At 38.5% G+C, this 16,273-nt stretch overlaps 1 protein-coding gene across 1 annotated transcript; it reads left to right on the forward strand.

Moving 5' to 3' along the window:
• The first annotated feature begins 69 nt into the window (after window positions 1–69).
• On the forward strand, window positions 70–16,255 carry spina (spindlin a). Its single transcript, XM_074690146.1, has 8 exons — window positions 70–208; window positions 8,607–8,699; window positions 9,083–9,188; window positions 10,614–10,662; window positions 10,824–10,959; window positions 11,059–11,176; window positions 11,499–11,732; window positions 12,651–16,255. Exons 3-8 carry the CDS (start codon window positions 9,149–9,151, stop codon window positions 12,848–12,850), a joined length of 777 nt encoding a protein of 258 aa, XP_074546247.1. The 5' UTR covers window positions 70–208; window positions 8,607–8,699; window positions 9,083–9,148; the 3' UTR covers window positions 12,851–16,255.
• Window positions 16,256–16,273: the final 18 nt, after the last annotated feature.

Below are 16,273 nucleotides of genomic sequence, written 5' to 3' on the forward strand. Positions count from 1 at the left end.
ATATTTTCACATACTACCGCGTTTATTGTGAAAGGCTTGGCCGGATGTAGTGTGTTTAAAACTTTCTAGCTTAACGTTTGTTGGTGAGATGGCTGTGGAGTCTATGCTGGTTCCTGTGAAGTCGAAACGGGTTCTGTGGACAGACAGCAGGAGGCGAGACACCCCGCTGCAGCCCGATTCGTCCTCCATTGTTAATAAAAATATAACGGTAAGACATAAAAAAACGTGCACCTGTCAGTTAGCTCAGGAGTCAGCCCGCAGGTAAACAGCCAAAAACAAAACACACTGGGCGCTCGTTTTGTCGTTGACGTTCTCCCGCCGACGGTCGGTTTGGCGGGGGAGGGGCGGGTGGTGCAGACAGCCAGAGACCTACCCCAGCCTGCTGCTGTCCCTCTGTCTGGGATTTTCCTGCTTTTTGCGCAGAAAATGGCCAGACAGTCCCGCTATCCTCTGCTTGATTGAGGCCCCTGTACGCCTCATTTCCCCCTGATATGGGGCTGTAAATAAGAGTGAAAAAGGGCGAGCAACATGGCTGACGCTGGCTCTGCAGAACCTTCTGGCTCGTTTGTCAGTGCAGATGATATTTTTATTTTTTGCATTTTTTCCAGTAGAACCACTTAGCTAGGTGATAAACAAATCGGCAGCCTTCATTTTACTGTGACTGCTGAGTAAATGAAAGGAACAGAGCGTTGACGGCTGTCACATTGTAGCCTTAAATCAGTAAAATCCTTCATTTTTTACATGGGGTTTGGTTGGGCACAGCCTCAGTTGCAGGAGTTTTTAATTGGTATTCAATTGGTAATGTAAAGGTAGTGTGTACACCCCCGGCGCTTTTTGTTTCCCTATTATTGAAAGGTGATTTGACGGTATCGGGTAGTAACGCCCCCTTCATGAACTTGTAAGCAAATCAAAGCAAAGGTCACCTGGAGTCTGATCTTGCAGGTAAAACTACAACCTGCCTGCTGATGCTTCTTTTTCACTGTGCTAGGACCAAAGATTAGTTGTTAAAATTGATGATATGTAATATGATAAGGAAATGACTGTCTTTGAGCTTTACTTCCTCATGGACAGATGTTTGCTAAGATAATGTAAAAGAATAAAATGTCTGCTTGTGGATGACACAGGTAAGCTGAAGTTAAAAGGCATTCGGTAACTAAAAAAAAGTAGATGATTGTAGATCATGTCATACAATGTTTGTCACGTGACCCTCGCCTTGCAGATTGAAGGGCTCCGCTGGTAGTCTTCCTCCTCCCTCTCAGGTTTTCATTTAACACAGTAGATTAAAAGTACCGTAAAGCCACTGTCATAGCTCAGCCCAAAGTTTTCCCCCCTCAGTTCTTTGTACACCAGGAGTCTTGTGGCTACAGCAGCGTTAAAACATGCAGCTCACAGCTCTATGCTGTAGCATGGCTGCTTGCCAAAGCTCCATTCACACAGCCTGTTCAAGACAAGACTGTTTAAACTCGCAGTTAATGAAGGTCACAAATGGGGATGGGCACCTTTTACATTTGAAACAAGACGATACCGATGCCCAGTACCTTGCAATCAGTATTGGTACTCATCGGTACCAATTTTCAATACTTTGTGAGTAGGGATGGGTACCAAATTAGGTACTTTGATAGGTACAGACCAAATTCTGTCACGTAAAATAAAAAGGTACTATGCTTAGGTATCTACATGCATCCTTGTGACTGTCAGGGAGTGGAAGAGACGGTGATTTTCCATGCTGGACATGAACACAGCTTTGCAATATACAATTTGAAATTTACATTTTATTATCAAACAAATGGATGTTTATTACCACATAAACACACATTAAAGTACCAAAAATTGGTACCGTTGAGTACCGATTCTGATTGCCAGGTACCGGGAATTGGTACCGTATCGTATCAGTGAAAGGTACCCATCCCTATTTGTGATTGTTAATGGAGTAATAAATATCATTTTTCAAATATTGAAATCTCACAGTTTTTCAATTTGACATTCGTTTCTCCATATATAAACTTGCAATGCTGTGTTCATGTCCAGCGTGTAAAGTGGCCTACTCTTTCACTCCCTCACAGTCACAAAGATGTGTTTAGGTACCCTAAACATGTCACTGTTTTTTTTGTTAGTGAATCTTTACTTGGTACCACAGACAAAATTCGGTCAGTACTTTAAAAAGTAGCTGATTTGGTACCCATCCCTAGTCACAAAGGCATAAGGCCGGGACCGAGTTGTCACGCCTTCGAGCCAGCATTTAAGGCAGGTATAGAGCCATATGGGGTGTAATATAGGTGGAAAAGAAGCATAACAGATGTGTAATAAAGGTGGAAATGAAGCCTAATAGAGGTCAAACAGGAGCATAAAGCTTGGTTTATGCATGTCATGTCCGCAAGGTCTGCACAGCTTTGTGAGGATGAATGATGCCATTTTAGCAACCTCGCCTCCTTGTGCAGTCCTTTTAAAGAGTTACTCACATCCAAAAATGTCTGAGTTAAGCACAGAGGCATGCAGATGAACCTAGTGTCCCAAGTAAAAAAAGTACTGCCATTTATATGGTTCAACACACAGAGATTGATGTGTTAACCGTGTGAAAAACAATACCTAGGGAAAAATTGTGCTGGCCTTCTTTACCAGTTTGTTCAGTCCTTTGTCCTGTCAGCCCACAGCAGTAAAAATCCCTCCCATGTGGCATTGGAATCCGAGGTTAGCTCTATTAGCTATGTCTCTTTGACTTGCATGATACTACTCGGCTAGAATTTATTACTCTATTTATTACTGGAGATAGATCTGACATTCCCCATAATGATGGATGGACAGGTCACTATCTTCTCTTCTTAGCCTGCACCGCAGCGTCAGCACGTCCTCCTCCTTACTTCGCGGAGAACATTGGGCCTAGCACCTATTAGCATCGACATGCTACAGGCTGCTTAAAGCTGATTTTTATGCGTAAATGATGTGACCATGGTTAAACGAAGGATCCCTGGACAAACAAAGGAACAAAAATAGTAAAAACCACCTCTGCAGACATAACCTGTTTGGTGTGAAATGAGACATTGAAGTAATTACAGATTCCAAATAACTAAAAAGATAAGAAAGGGGTAGAAAAAAGAAACAAAAAGGTGCTTCTGAGTTCTGGAATTAAAATCTTACAATCTGCCTCCCATATTTGAGCATTTGCTTTGATCATTATCCCAGAAATCTTTGACAACAGCAGCATAATATGCATATGTACTTTTAAGTCAGAGTCTGCACACACAGCGGTGAGCGCATGGTGTTCAGGTGATGGGCTGCTCCCAAGCGCTAGTAGACACCCACTGTCATTCAATCATAGAAATTAAATCCTATAAAGTTAAGGTTTGTATCAGACTATACAAAGGCAAAATGTGGGGGTATTACACGACATGCTCCTCCTGCAGCGTGATGATTTACCATGAGCACAATGCAAATGAAGGAGGTCAAACAATGAACTGTTTAAGGGCATTTGACGGTTACAGCCTCACGAAAGTGTAACCTGAATGCTCTCTGGTGATTCTTGTTTGGCTGCAGCTCCACAGCAGTAAAGCATAGATGCAAGCTTTGCATGTTTCCAAGGATAGCTGAGCAGATTGAGAACTCTGCTAGACTGTAGCATGGAGGCTAGCTTAAAATGTTCCCATAGCAACAACCAAAGTTCTAGTTTTTCAGAAACACGTCTGCCGTCTTGATGAGAGCACTGGCTGGCTGTAACTCAGAGAAAACACATTACAAGGAAAAAAAGTCAAGTTTTAAATGAGCACAGTGTCTTTCACTGAAATATTTCAGAACGAGTGTTAAAAACAGATGTAAGGAAAACCCCTGCCTTGTTGATTCACTGAGCTGAAGTCTGAATGTTTGAACAGTATATAGGCAGTGCTCGGAGTTTATGTGATCCAGATGTTTTAGAGGAGGACACAGTGAAACGTTCAGTGTTCGAGAGAGCTTTTAGTCAGTGTGAAGAAAGATGTAGTTTTACTCCCAGTTTTGCTCAGATTTTCATGTCTCAGGTTTCAGTTTTGTTGTAAGTTGAATGTTGGGTTGCTCCTGTCTGGCATCATTGGGTCTCTCATGATAGCAGATGACTAATCGTGTGTTACTAGTGGCAACAGGAGGGAAATCACCACCAGCTGCAGTCAAGCGCTGCGAAATATCTCTGTTTCTGGTCCGTTAGTTTCCCCTGCAGGTAACCAGCAAAGAGCTGGAGTCTGTTCCAGTACTGTAAGTTCAGTTAAATTGGTGAGCAGATTTTATTCACAAATGTTTACAGGAGGACAACAGAACAACAATCTGACTTCTTTCTTTGGTTTTTAGGGATAGGAATTGGCGGACACTGTAAAATTCAATCAGTGGGATGCAATTGCAACATTTTCTATCTGAAATATGAGCTGCATCCCCTTGATTGTGAACATATCTTGTTAGTGTAGCTGCCACCATCACCCACTGCAACCTGAAAATCTGTCCCCTTAATTATGTGTTGCTAGCAGTGATTGTGCTGTGAAAACATGCTAGGATGCTAAATTAATAGGACCATATTGGTCATTCCTTTTTAAGATCTTTATTTTCTTTTTTTTTTCAAAGTTCTCTTTTTAAAGAAGACCTGGTTCAACCACAGACTAAGTAAAACTCATGGAGTGATGATTTGAATGAAAAATATCTTCAGTTTGTGACAAAAGAAAGACTGTGTTTCATTAAAAAATTTTGTTTCCTGTACCAATACTGATACCTTCACCGGTTCCTTAATGATACTTTTTTAAAACTAATTTTATAATGTAATTTCTAACAAAAGAAATGGACATTACACATTACAGTGCAAATTTTGAGCTTAACTTTTTTGCTGTAGTATTTTTCCACTCAAAACAGTTTTCTTACATAACAAATTAACAACAATTTATCGCCAGTGCAAGAAAACAGTTTTTCTTAATGTCATGAAAACAACCCAACTCCTATATTTGAACTTGGGACTGGCACAAGCATAAGAGAAAAGCACAAGCTTGATTTGTTTGCATGCAGTTGCTGCTCTGGCTGCAGCTTGGAGAGACTGCTGCGAGCAGTTAGGACTTGTCTATCTGAGTGTTTTGAATAGAGGCTCAGCACCCACTGCTTGTTGAGAAGCAGAGGGTGCTGGAGATCAATTCAAGCTTTCACATCAGTCTCTAAACTCCAGAAAAATTGCTAGATGCGTTGGAAGTCGCTTTTTTGAAAGTAAGTCCCTAGAGGGGTCTGAAAAGTTGCTAAATATAGCAGCAAAGTTGCTAGGTTTGCAACATTATATCCAGTCACCAGTGGCATTATCAGATCTTGACCATGTGATGATATTTTGATACTGACAGCACTCTCATAATCTTGGTACATTGGATGAATTTCGGCCGGTGCCGTAAAAATACCTAAGTTCATTACCCAGCCCTAGACCAAGCTTGCATGTCAGCTGGTGAATTGGTCATCTGCAGGCAGTACTATCGATTTATCAGGATTTCTTGTTCGACAATATCAAAATCAGGATTCTTTGTCAAAGAATTATTTTTATTTTTTTTTTTTTCAAATTTAAATTCTTCACTTTAGTCTTTGTTTAGAAACTGGATTGGAAAAAAAGTTACCACTTTTCTCCAGCAGAGGGTGAAATATTTCTCTCTGACTCACATGATGGGCATTTTATGGGAAAATATGGCTCCTGATAAAGTCTGTGGACATTATCATTATCATTTAACTTTTTCTCATGGTCTGGTGTTAAAAAAGCAAACTAAAAAAATCACAAAATTTGAAGATATTGAAGAATTGCAATTTAAATCGAATCACCCCCCAAAAAATTGTTATGGAATTGAATCATAAGAATACCATATTGTCCCAGTGTTTGCTAAATGAGTTATTTATACTTTTGTTAGCTGGTCATAAGTCACAAACATTGAGTTTTGCTCCCTCTTGCAGCACCAAGTATCATGTTTACAACTTGATGGGCTCTTTTTAGATTTTTTAAAGATACCATAAAGAAGAGAGCTGCAGGTTTTTATGGGGTTTAGGCATCAAGCATTGTTTGTATTACTTCCTGGATTCAGCATGTTGTGTCTTACACACTGGTGGTTGTGTGTGTCTGTTAATTTGCCTGTTGTGACACATCATAATCTACCTCCTCCTTATTTTTTTTTTTACTGTTGGTGACATTAACATTGTCCCAGTTCTCCTTTACATAATCTTGGTTGTGTGTGTTTTTGGTGTACAGTGAGCAGTCTAGGGGTCGGCTGTGTTACACAACACCCTGTCTGCAGATAAATAATAGACTTCTGGCTTTACTCACTGGCTCTGCTGATCAATAATTGAAGTCTCATGTTCGGGACATGAATCCTTTCAGAGGCTCATCCTGAGCTCAGACAGCTCTGATTCTTACCCACCAACTCATGTTCTGTTTCACAAATCTATACCTTTGGATGGCAAATTCTGGTCAGGATTTAAATAGTTTTACTGTCTCTCATTCTTTTCTCCAATGAAAAATATATACAAATATCTTGCAAATTCATGGCAAGACAGGAGCTCCTCTTTTTCAGTTTGTTGCTTGAATTATAAACTGTGTGTTTTGGAGAAAAAGAGCTGTTGCTGCATACAGTGAGTGGCTGTAGCTACCGTGACCACACAAATTGGTTGGTGTAAACTGATTTTAAACCTCAGGTTTGACATTTTGGTCTTTGCCATCTTGGGTTTTGCGAGGCACAGGGAGACAAGACAGCAGAGGTTGAGAGAAGTGAGATATAAGCTTACAGTCTGTTTTCAGGTAACTAGGGATGCACGATAATCAGCACAATATTAGTATCGGCTGATAAAAGCTTAAAAACATGTTTATCGGTATCGGCAGATATGAAAATTTCTGCCAATAGGCACAGCTGATAAGGTGCTATTCAGTTAGGGTTATTATTATTTTCCATCTGAAAAATAAGCTCCTTAAATAAAATGTAGCACTTCATTTATTTGCACTGCAGAGCTCTGTGTCTGTCACCAGGTTGTTACAGTAGCTCTAAAATAATCAAATGCAACTTGGTTATATTTAAAAATGCATTGTAGATTTAAAGTTCATGTGATCTAAAGAAATTATTTTTCTGTATTTCAATACTGAATGTCTTGAGTTTGAAAAAATAATACCTTTTCTTATTTATGGTAAAATCAAATGTTTTTTGTCCTGTTTTATGTGTGTTTCTTAAACAAATAAGACCGTCACAATAAGAGTAACATATAAATTCCAGTACAGGATAGACTTAGCTGTCTTTACAGTGAAAAAAAAAAAAAAAGTGATTATTGGTTTCGGTATTGGCCAAAAGGGGTTTTGATATATCGGCATATCGAATATCGGCAAAAAATCCAATATCCTGCATCCCTACCAGGGATGGGTACCTTTCACATTTGAAACGATACGGTACCGATGCCCGGTACCTGGCAATCGGTACCGGTACTCAACGATACCAAGTTTCGGTACTTTTTTTGTGTTTATGTGGTAAAAAATATCAATTTGTTTAATAATAAAGTATAAAAAAGTTTCAATTTGACATATTTATTTTTCAATATATAACCTTGCAATGCTGCATTTATTTCTAGCATGGAAAATCTTCTACTCTTCCAGTCCCTCACAGTCACAAGGATGCATTTAGGTACCTAAACATGGTACCTTTTGGTTTTATGTGAATTGATACCCGGTACTTTTGACAGGATTAGGTCGGTACCTATAAAAGTACCTTATTCGATACCCATCCCTAATCCCTACAGGTAACGCTAATCTTAGCTTAGTTAGCTTGATCGTAATGATTGGGTTTTTATACGGATGCTAATTTTATTAATGAAAAAAAGAATCAAAAATTCTCCCTCCCTTGGCACTCAGCTCCTCAGAGGATTTGAAACACATCTTTCCTCTAATGAACAAACTTTTAGAGTTAAAATGGAAGTGACCTGTCAATCACAGGTTGCCCTGTCTTAAATCACCCCCTGCTTAACTTATAACTAAAGAAGACAAGAAACAAGAATGAGACCATGCACACATTAGGGACATGAGAAGTAGATGAGAAGTTGGAGCATTTTTCCCACACTTAATCAAATATTTGTGTGTGTAGTCACAAATTTTCTCTGAAGTGCCCATGAAGAGAGGGCATTAAACCCTCCTCTGCCTCAGTGAGTAGCTGATGAGGTTTTTTTCAGTCATAAACTGAGCTTCAGTTACTGCTGCTGTAAATAAAACATTGAGCCTGTGATTCCTGCGGATGAATAATGCAGCCTGCAGTCAGACTTCTGGGCATTATGCAAGATGTCACCAAGAGGCTACAACCTCTAACACCAGACACCTTTACAATGAGGAGAAGAGCGGCTGACTTTTGCCCCCTGCTGTTCCCAACCAGAGACTGGACAGTTTGAAAGACCCTTAACTTGTGAGTGCACTGCACACTTTGTCCAGAGGGGGGCACCAAATCATTTCTGTGGAATGATTTGATATGATACGAAACATGTATTACCATGATTATACAGAATTCAAATAAAAACTCTAGATTTTGGCCCCTCCCTGTACGCTTGAATCATGTTTTAGGCTATATTTTCTTCCAGTTTGGTTAAAGTTTTGACTTTTTCTTTCCTTGTGACAGGTTTGGCCCTGATTCTGCAGATGAGTGTCTGAATCCTGAAACTCCAGAAAACAGTTTGACCTCTCATCACCACTCCTCAGTACTGGAGACTGGGTAAGGAAAGCAACTTTTTTTTACTTTTCTGTGACCAATCTGCAGGTTGGATTAGACTATAGACACAGAGACAGTGTGTCTGTGCTTAACAAAATGCCTGAAGCAAAATGTGACTGCATCCAAGACAGACAGACAAGATACAACCAGGAAAAAGTGATGTGATCAAAAGAAACATCTAAATACTAACGAGGTTAATTATCAAAGGATAAGTAACAGGACTGGGTGTTAAAACAAGAGAGAGAAAGCTGAGTCAGATCCCTGAACTGTTGTGCTGCTGGAATCGTATATGCAGCAAGAATAGGAAAACTTTTCACTTTCCAAACTGTGACTTCACTGATTCATATGTTTCTAACTGGAGATAACGTATACTCTGTTGTTTTAAGCTCTGAACAGGTGTGTGTTGTAGCTGTGTGGCTGGGCAGCCTGGCTGCCTCCCTGCCTCCAGATGAATGAAGAACACTCCGGGACCCAGAGACACAGCTGATGCAGGTCAGAGGTCAACTTCACTGCCAGCACACAAACAAACACACAAACACACACAAGTATGTAAGAGGCTGTGAGGACTTTCTGGAAAAGCTAGTGTTAGTGCTGGTGAAAAAGACAACACTTCCTATGAGCATGAATGGTGATCAGATCTTCTTTTTAACGTTACTTTTCTATCTTACTCATGCATGTGGGCTGTAATAAACAAAATCACAACAGTTTAGCACAGAGGTCTGCAACCTTTACTTTCAAAGGAGCCATTTAGCCTATGCTCACTTGGATTTAAGTCATTCCAGAGCCACAAAATGTACTTAATCTACACAATAAAGTCTGGAGAGTTAAAACAATTCTGAAATAGTTAAGATCTGATACATAATTATCTAATTAAGAGTTATCTTGAATTTATGAAAGTGTGATGTCTTTGTTTTTTCATTTCAAAATAATTTTGCTAAAATTTGAAAAAAAATGACATTTTAAACATTTGCAGAACTTTCAAAAAAAGTTGCATTTCAAAAATTGAAAACAAAAAAAACAAAAAGCAAAAATTTGAAAAAGAATTAAAATGTCAAAAATCTTGAAATTCAAAGGATTTTGAAATTTAAGAAAAAAAACGTTTTTAAATAGTTGAACTTTTAAAAAATTGAATGAAATTTGAAAAATTTGCAAAAACTTGAAGTTTTTGAAAGAGTACCTGAATTTGATCTCTTAATATTGCTTGACTCATTCTTTTTTTTTTTTTTTTGCTAATGTCGTGGCACATATCAAGTATGTATATTTATGTTTTTTGTCTCTAATTAGAAAAACCCTCTGTAAGGAATATGATAATTATTTATTTCAATAATATTTTTTTAAAGCTACAGGGAGCCACGGTAAAGGAGTAAAAGAGCTGCATGAGGCTCCAGAGCCACAGGTTGCAGACCCCTGGTTTAGCCTGTGTTGGCCTTTAGCTTGTGCTTTATTACTCTCCCGTTTAGCTTTCTTCTGCTCTTCTATGCTTTTTCTGTCTGATAGCTAGGCTCCAGTGTCCACCATCACTACAAAATTTATCACAGAAATAGTTTTTAGCAGAGAAAAACACAGATCTCTCTTGTCACTACTAAACTTCTTCAGCCAGTGTGGTATTGTCCAGTCTTAGACAATAATTTGGGTCTTGCCCAACCTAATAGGGAAGCTGAGAAATAGCATTTGGAGGAAAGTATTTTGACATGGACTTCATATGAACTCATAATGTGCTGAGGGCAATATGATATGGTGTTATAAAGATAAATTGATGATTAATAAATTAGAATTACTGTCTGAGCTGAGATGAGCAGACTTCTGAAAGTCAAACTTACACTCAGTAAAATAGAATATATAATTAAGACTGTCACAGGTGATTCCTCTTATTTGTGCATCTACTGATGATTGTGCTTTTGCACATTTTCTCCCCAGGGCATGCAGGTGTTTCTGCAAATATGATGAAGAAAAAGAATCCTCACAAGTAAGTTTGGATGCTCTGCAACTTTTTACATTTTGTCGTCCCTCAATAGTAGGACTAATTTTTCCTGTACAAGAAAAAATGGTTCCTTAGGATGCGTTGTGCTTCTGTTAAGACAATCTTAAAACAGAGTTTATTGATGTTTTTTTTTCATTAACGTAAAGAAAACATAAGAGCAGCCTAGGTCCACCTACTAAAGTCCTGTCGCAGCCTAGACGCAACATTGTCGGCTGCAGGATCCAGCATGTGTGGAAGGAAGGAGGAGGACACGTGATCTGGAAAGGAACTGTGCTGGACCAGGTAAACAGAGGGAGGAGGTGTAATTGACTGAATGAACTCACAGACACATTGTGTAATAAGAAAACCAGCAGAGAAATGATCTGTTTATTTGTCCACCAGGTGCCCGTGAACCCGTCCCTCTACCTGATAAAGTACGATGGATTCGACTGCGTTTATGGTCTGGAGCTTCACAAAGATGAGAGGGTTCAGGGTTTGGAGGTGCTCCCTGACAGACTCGGTAAGACTGACAGACCAGGATCACACAGTGGCAGTAGAAGGCTGCACAATGAGTTCACTAAACCAAGGATAACAGTGTTCATTCCAATGGTTTATAGATATCTGAAAGTTTTGATGAACTTAAATTTTAAATTGATTGAACATGCCTGCTAATGTCATCTTGCTGTAATAATTCACTGTGTAGTTGGTAGATTTACCTCCTTATTCATTCACATACAGGAAAGTAATGGGTTTTTAACAATCTACCAAAGCAGGAGTGTTGTTTCTTGCATATTCCTGTAAAAAGAGCTTTTTCCTGATTTTGAATTTACGTTTCCCTGCAGCGAAATCCCGTCTGACAGATGTCAACCTAGCAGACACCATGATCGGTAAAGCAGTGGAGCACATGTTTGAGACAGAGGAGGGTCCAAAAGAGGAGTGGAGGGGGATGGTGTTAGCTCGAGCTCCCATCATGACCACCTGGTTCTATATCACCTACGAGAAAGACCCGGTCCTTTACATGTACCAGCTTCTGGATGACTATAAAGAGGGAGACCTCCGCATCATGCCCGACTCCAGTGAGTGAAATCTCCTTTTTCTGGTATTAACACAAAATCAGAACTTTGAAACACTATTCAGAGAAACCAAACCACATCAATACCTGAACAGCACCTGAACTCCTGGGCTCCCAAAATGATTAATTTTTTTATTTCTGATCTTACTGTCACATATATATAAAAATACTGTAGTTCCTGAGACTACTTTTCCAGGATTTAGTTCAGCCATGTGGTTAAAGTAGTAGTGGGAAATATTATGATTTGCAAATACAAACAAATAAAAACACTGCAAAACCTGAAATCAAAGCAGTTTTTTATGACTTCTTTTAATAGAAATTATCCTGTTAGACTGTATATGAGCCACATTTACTTGGCAGGCCCAGAAAAATGTCTTATTTCAGGATGTTAAAAAGACAAAAACGGTACCTGAATTTCTTTCAAAGAGGGAAAAGTCTGCTGACAGGGGAGAAAAATGTACTTATACTATTTCATGTATTAAGACATAATTCTTATTTCAAGAAACATAACAAGCAAGTTTTTCTCATCCACCGTCAGACTTTTCAACTCTTATTTAAGCATCATTTTTTACATTTTTATATAACTTTAACCCCTTGTTGCCTGTTGCCACGAAATTGCAACAAAACCTATCAGTAATGCAGCTGAAATGACCTTGGTATCCCATTTATGCGTATTGATTCATATTCTACACATACCAAGGATCATAGCAAATGCACATAACTGCACACACACACACACACACACACACACACACACACACACACACACACACACACACACACACACACACACACACACACACACACACACACATATGCTAAACCATAATTTGCAGCCTTTTGTGCACTTTCTCACATCACGACGACAGTTATATGCAGATGCAGTCAATAATACTTCCCCTACCTGTCTGTTGCTCCTTAGACGACAGCGTCCCCGCAGAGAGGGAACCTGGAGAGGTGGTGGACAGCCTGGTGGGTAAACAGGTGGAGTACGCCAAAGAGGACGGCGGCAAGCGAACAGGCATGGTCATCCACCAGGTGGAAGCCAAACCATCTGTCTACTTCATCAAGTTCGACGACGACTTCCTCATTTACGTGTACGATCTGGTTAAAACTTCGTAAGACTCTGTGGACATCCTGAGCCCCCTCCATACTGATCAAGTGCTTATTCCTCAAACCATCAAAGACGAAATAAAACACTAAAACCACGCTCACAAAGGAAAAAGACGGGGAGGGATACTGCTTGGGCTTCTTTTGTTTTTAGTAATGTTTCAAAATGGGGAAAAAAATGGTTGGTGGCGTTGAAGACTCAGATCTTTGACCTTCTTGAGCTTGTAAGAAAAAAAAGGTCATGAAATTATCCAAAACATTCAGACCCCCCTGTAACACCAATCTAAAGAAGAAGAGCACCAAAAGGATAAATTTACTCCCTCCATTGGAAAAGCTTATCTGAGATTAGCGCTCAGGTAACATCCATCTAATATCCTGTGCTTAAAGACGAGGAAACAAAATAAGAGGACTGAGTCACCCGGATCTCTTCAGGCTGCTTATAGACATGTGAAAACTGTTTCCTACATCAGCAAACACACCTGGCCTTAGATAGAAGCAGCACGAGAGAGACGTTGATGCTAGTCTTTGGGAGGTGCAACCCGAAGAGGCGCCAGAAAAATAATTCAACGATTTAAAGATAAGTCACAACTGCACTTTTCAAAACAGCTACAGGCGACACAGATCAGTAAATGATTCCTGACCTACACCGTAAAGGTTGGAATCGCAAACATACGGAAGCCCATTTCTGCCACTAAAAAGAGATGTAACTTATGAGAGTTAAAAGAGTCACCCGACACCACACAAAAGTGATGATGTCATCAAAATTTAGATTAGGATTTAAAGAATTTAGAAAAAAAATCCTCAGTTTTGAGACCCTTCTCTTGCATAACTTTTTTAAATGCCTCCAATATTATGGTGGCAAAAAAATGTACTGCTCCTTTATTTATGCACTTATTTATATTAACATTTGTGAATTGTGTTTATTCAATTCAATATGTACATTTGTACTGACCAGCGCTCACATGTCCCTCATTCATGCCATTTGTGCCCCAATATGGAGTCATGAATTTGTGATGCCGTGAGTCAGATGGGCAGTTAAAGATATTTAAACATGGAGCTATTTAGCGAGCAGTAAACAGTAACTGTATCACACTTGTTGCTTTGTTTGTATTTTGTTCCACATGAACAGTAAACTAGACCCACCTGTATCCTCTGGCAATCCTTACAGAAAAGGTTTGCTAAAAAAAATAATTAAATCACATTATTTGGATCTAGATTAATTTGATTTGGGTAGAATTTAAAAAAAAATGATTTGCAGAAAACATTTTGACTTTCTTGTTCCTTGTATGTCACAAGTAGTAAAAAAAATTGTTTGATTTGCTTCAGTATGTTGAGACATTTTTATACCCTTTCTTGGCAATCATGGGCTTCCATACATTTAAAGAGTGGTCATAGTTAAACCCAGAGGACTAAAATTTGAGAACTAAATCTTAACCAGTCTAGATGGTTTGGTCTTGGACAAGAGGACACTTGGGACATTTTCCTAAACTGAGTTTTTGGCTCTTTGGATGTTGTACAGGACGAAACAACAGATTTAACCGTCATTTGCTGTGCTGCTTTCACCGGCTCCATTTCACCCACCCAGACTGAATATTCATGAAAGAGGCTCAAAAAGTCCTCTGGATATGTCTGCAGTCAAAGACTGTGCTTAAAAAAAGAGATGTGGAAACTTTTTTTTGCCTTTTTTATCATTGCCAAACCCCTTCCTGTTGTGGAGTTGTTTGTTGTCAAAGACGATTGGACAGCTTTTTCTTGTGATTTCACTCAAGCCTTTGGATTTGCTTGTGTCGTCTTTTGTACGTCAACAATGAAGGAAAGGAGGATGGAGGAACAAAATTGAAACTCGGCCAAAGTTCATTCTGTCCTTGGCATTTTGTTTTGATGTTAAAAATCTCATTACTGGACTTTTCTTGCATTCCTCTTTGCTGTTTGAACTTTAAACTCGAGATGGATTTTAAATGGCACATATTGTTCTTTTAAGAAGAGGACAATCTGATGCACCTTTAAGAGGAGACACAACTGTGAGTAAGCCAGTTTGAGTATATTCCACAAAACAAATGAGCTGTACTGATCCAGTACAGTGTCCTGTTTAAAAAGTATCTGAACACTTTTGAATGCCTAATTCAAATAATGTTTGTGTCTCAGATGATAAAACTATAACTCAAAAAGTACCCCAGTTTTTACTTATAATGAAGTGTAATCAGCTCTGTATGTATGCAGTAAGAGAGGACACAGTCAGATGTGTTTACTATTAAGAGATTAACAACAGGTGAGGGCTTAAATTCCCTGTTTAACAAATGTACATTTCTATTTTATTTGGAGAACGTCCAGACTGAAGGTTTTGCGGAAACAAATGTTATGTCCTCTTTTTAACTGGTTTCCAAATTCACATTAACACTATTTTCCAACTCTTTTGGCAACTGAAATTTTCATAAATTATTCCCTAATGTTTGTAATTATCATTTTTAAAGTTATAATTTTTTGCTACTTAGACTAAGACTATTTGGTTTGGTTGATCATCTCTTTTTTTACAATACAAGAAAAAAAAAAATCAGATTAAAGGAAATTTGTAATTTTTAATCAGGCTTTTAAAGCATCCAAGAAGCTTTTAGTTTCACTTGATTTTGTTGCCCCACCCCTCGTGGACAAAACAGTGTTTTTTTCATCCATATGACGTCACATCTGTCAAAAATGTAAATGAGGCTGTTTACGCAGCGTGCATTTTTCATAGATGATAAAGAGGCTTTATTTTTTATTTCTACAGTCTACTGCAGAACAGCTGAAATATCTCAAGGGAGCTTCAAATAGCCAATATATGGTAAATAAAAACAGATTCATTTATACTTATTAATAATGGAGTCGCCTGGTTTGATGAATGCTGGATATAGATTTTCATTTTTGCTTTAAATGCAAAAATGATTTCTGATTGCTGAAATATTTCCAATATTCAGTTTATGAATCATTTATTAGCCAAAATATTTAACAAATAAGATGTCTTCTGTAACATAATTAACAGAATGGAGGAGTGTGTGTAAAACCTTCAGTCTGAGTGTCTCGGATGATGTAATGAGTTGCTGGGCAGACTGGAGCTCTTATAATAGCAGCACTTAAAAAAAAATAAAATAAGACAGACTCTCCAGAGGTCTGTTTTTTTCTGCACTTGTATATGTTTTTTTCCTCAAAAAAATAGAGGTATGATTGTGATCATCTGAACAGAGTATGATTTATTAATGCATCGTTACTAAGACTTCATGAAATTAAAGGTTCAGTCCAGTCCAGTCAGAACGTTTCACTGTTGTAAAGATCACAGAAAATTGATGTTCATTTCAGGAATGACATTGGCCTTCTATCATCCTTCTGCCTTGTATTGTTTTTGTATGTTTCAAATATATGTTAATTTTTATTGTTAATGGAAAATGTTGTGGCGTGAATTCT

Source organism: Halichoeres trimaculatus, unplaced genomic scaffold (assembly GCF_033239565.1).
Source record: "Halichoeres trimaculatus isolate MK-OKI-2021-1 unplaced genomic scaffold, fHalTri1.1 fHalTri1_scaffold_16, whole genome shotgun sequence".
NCBI lineage: Eukaryota > Metazoa > Chordata > Actinopteri > Labriformes > Labridae > Halichoeres > Halichoeres trimaculatus.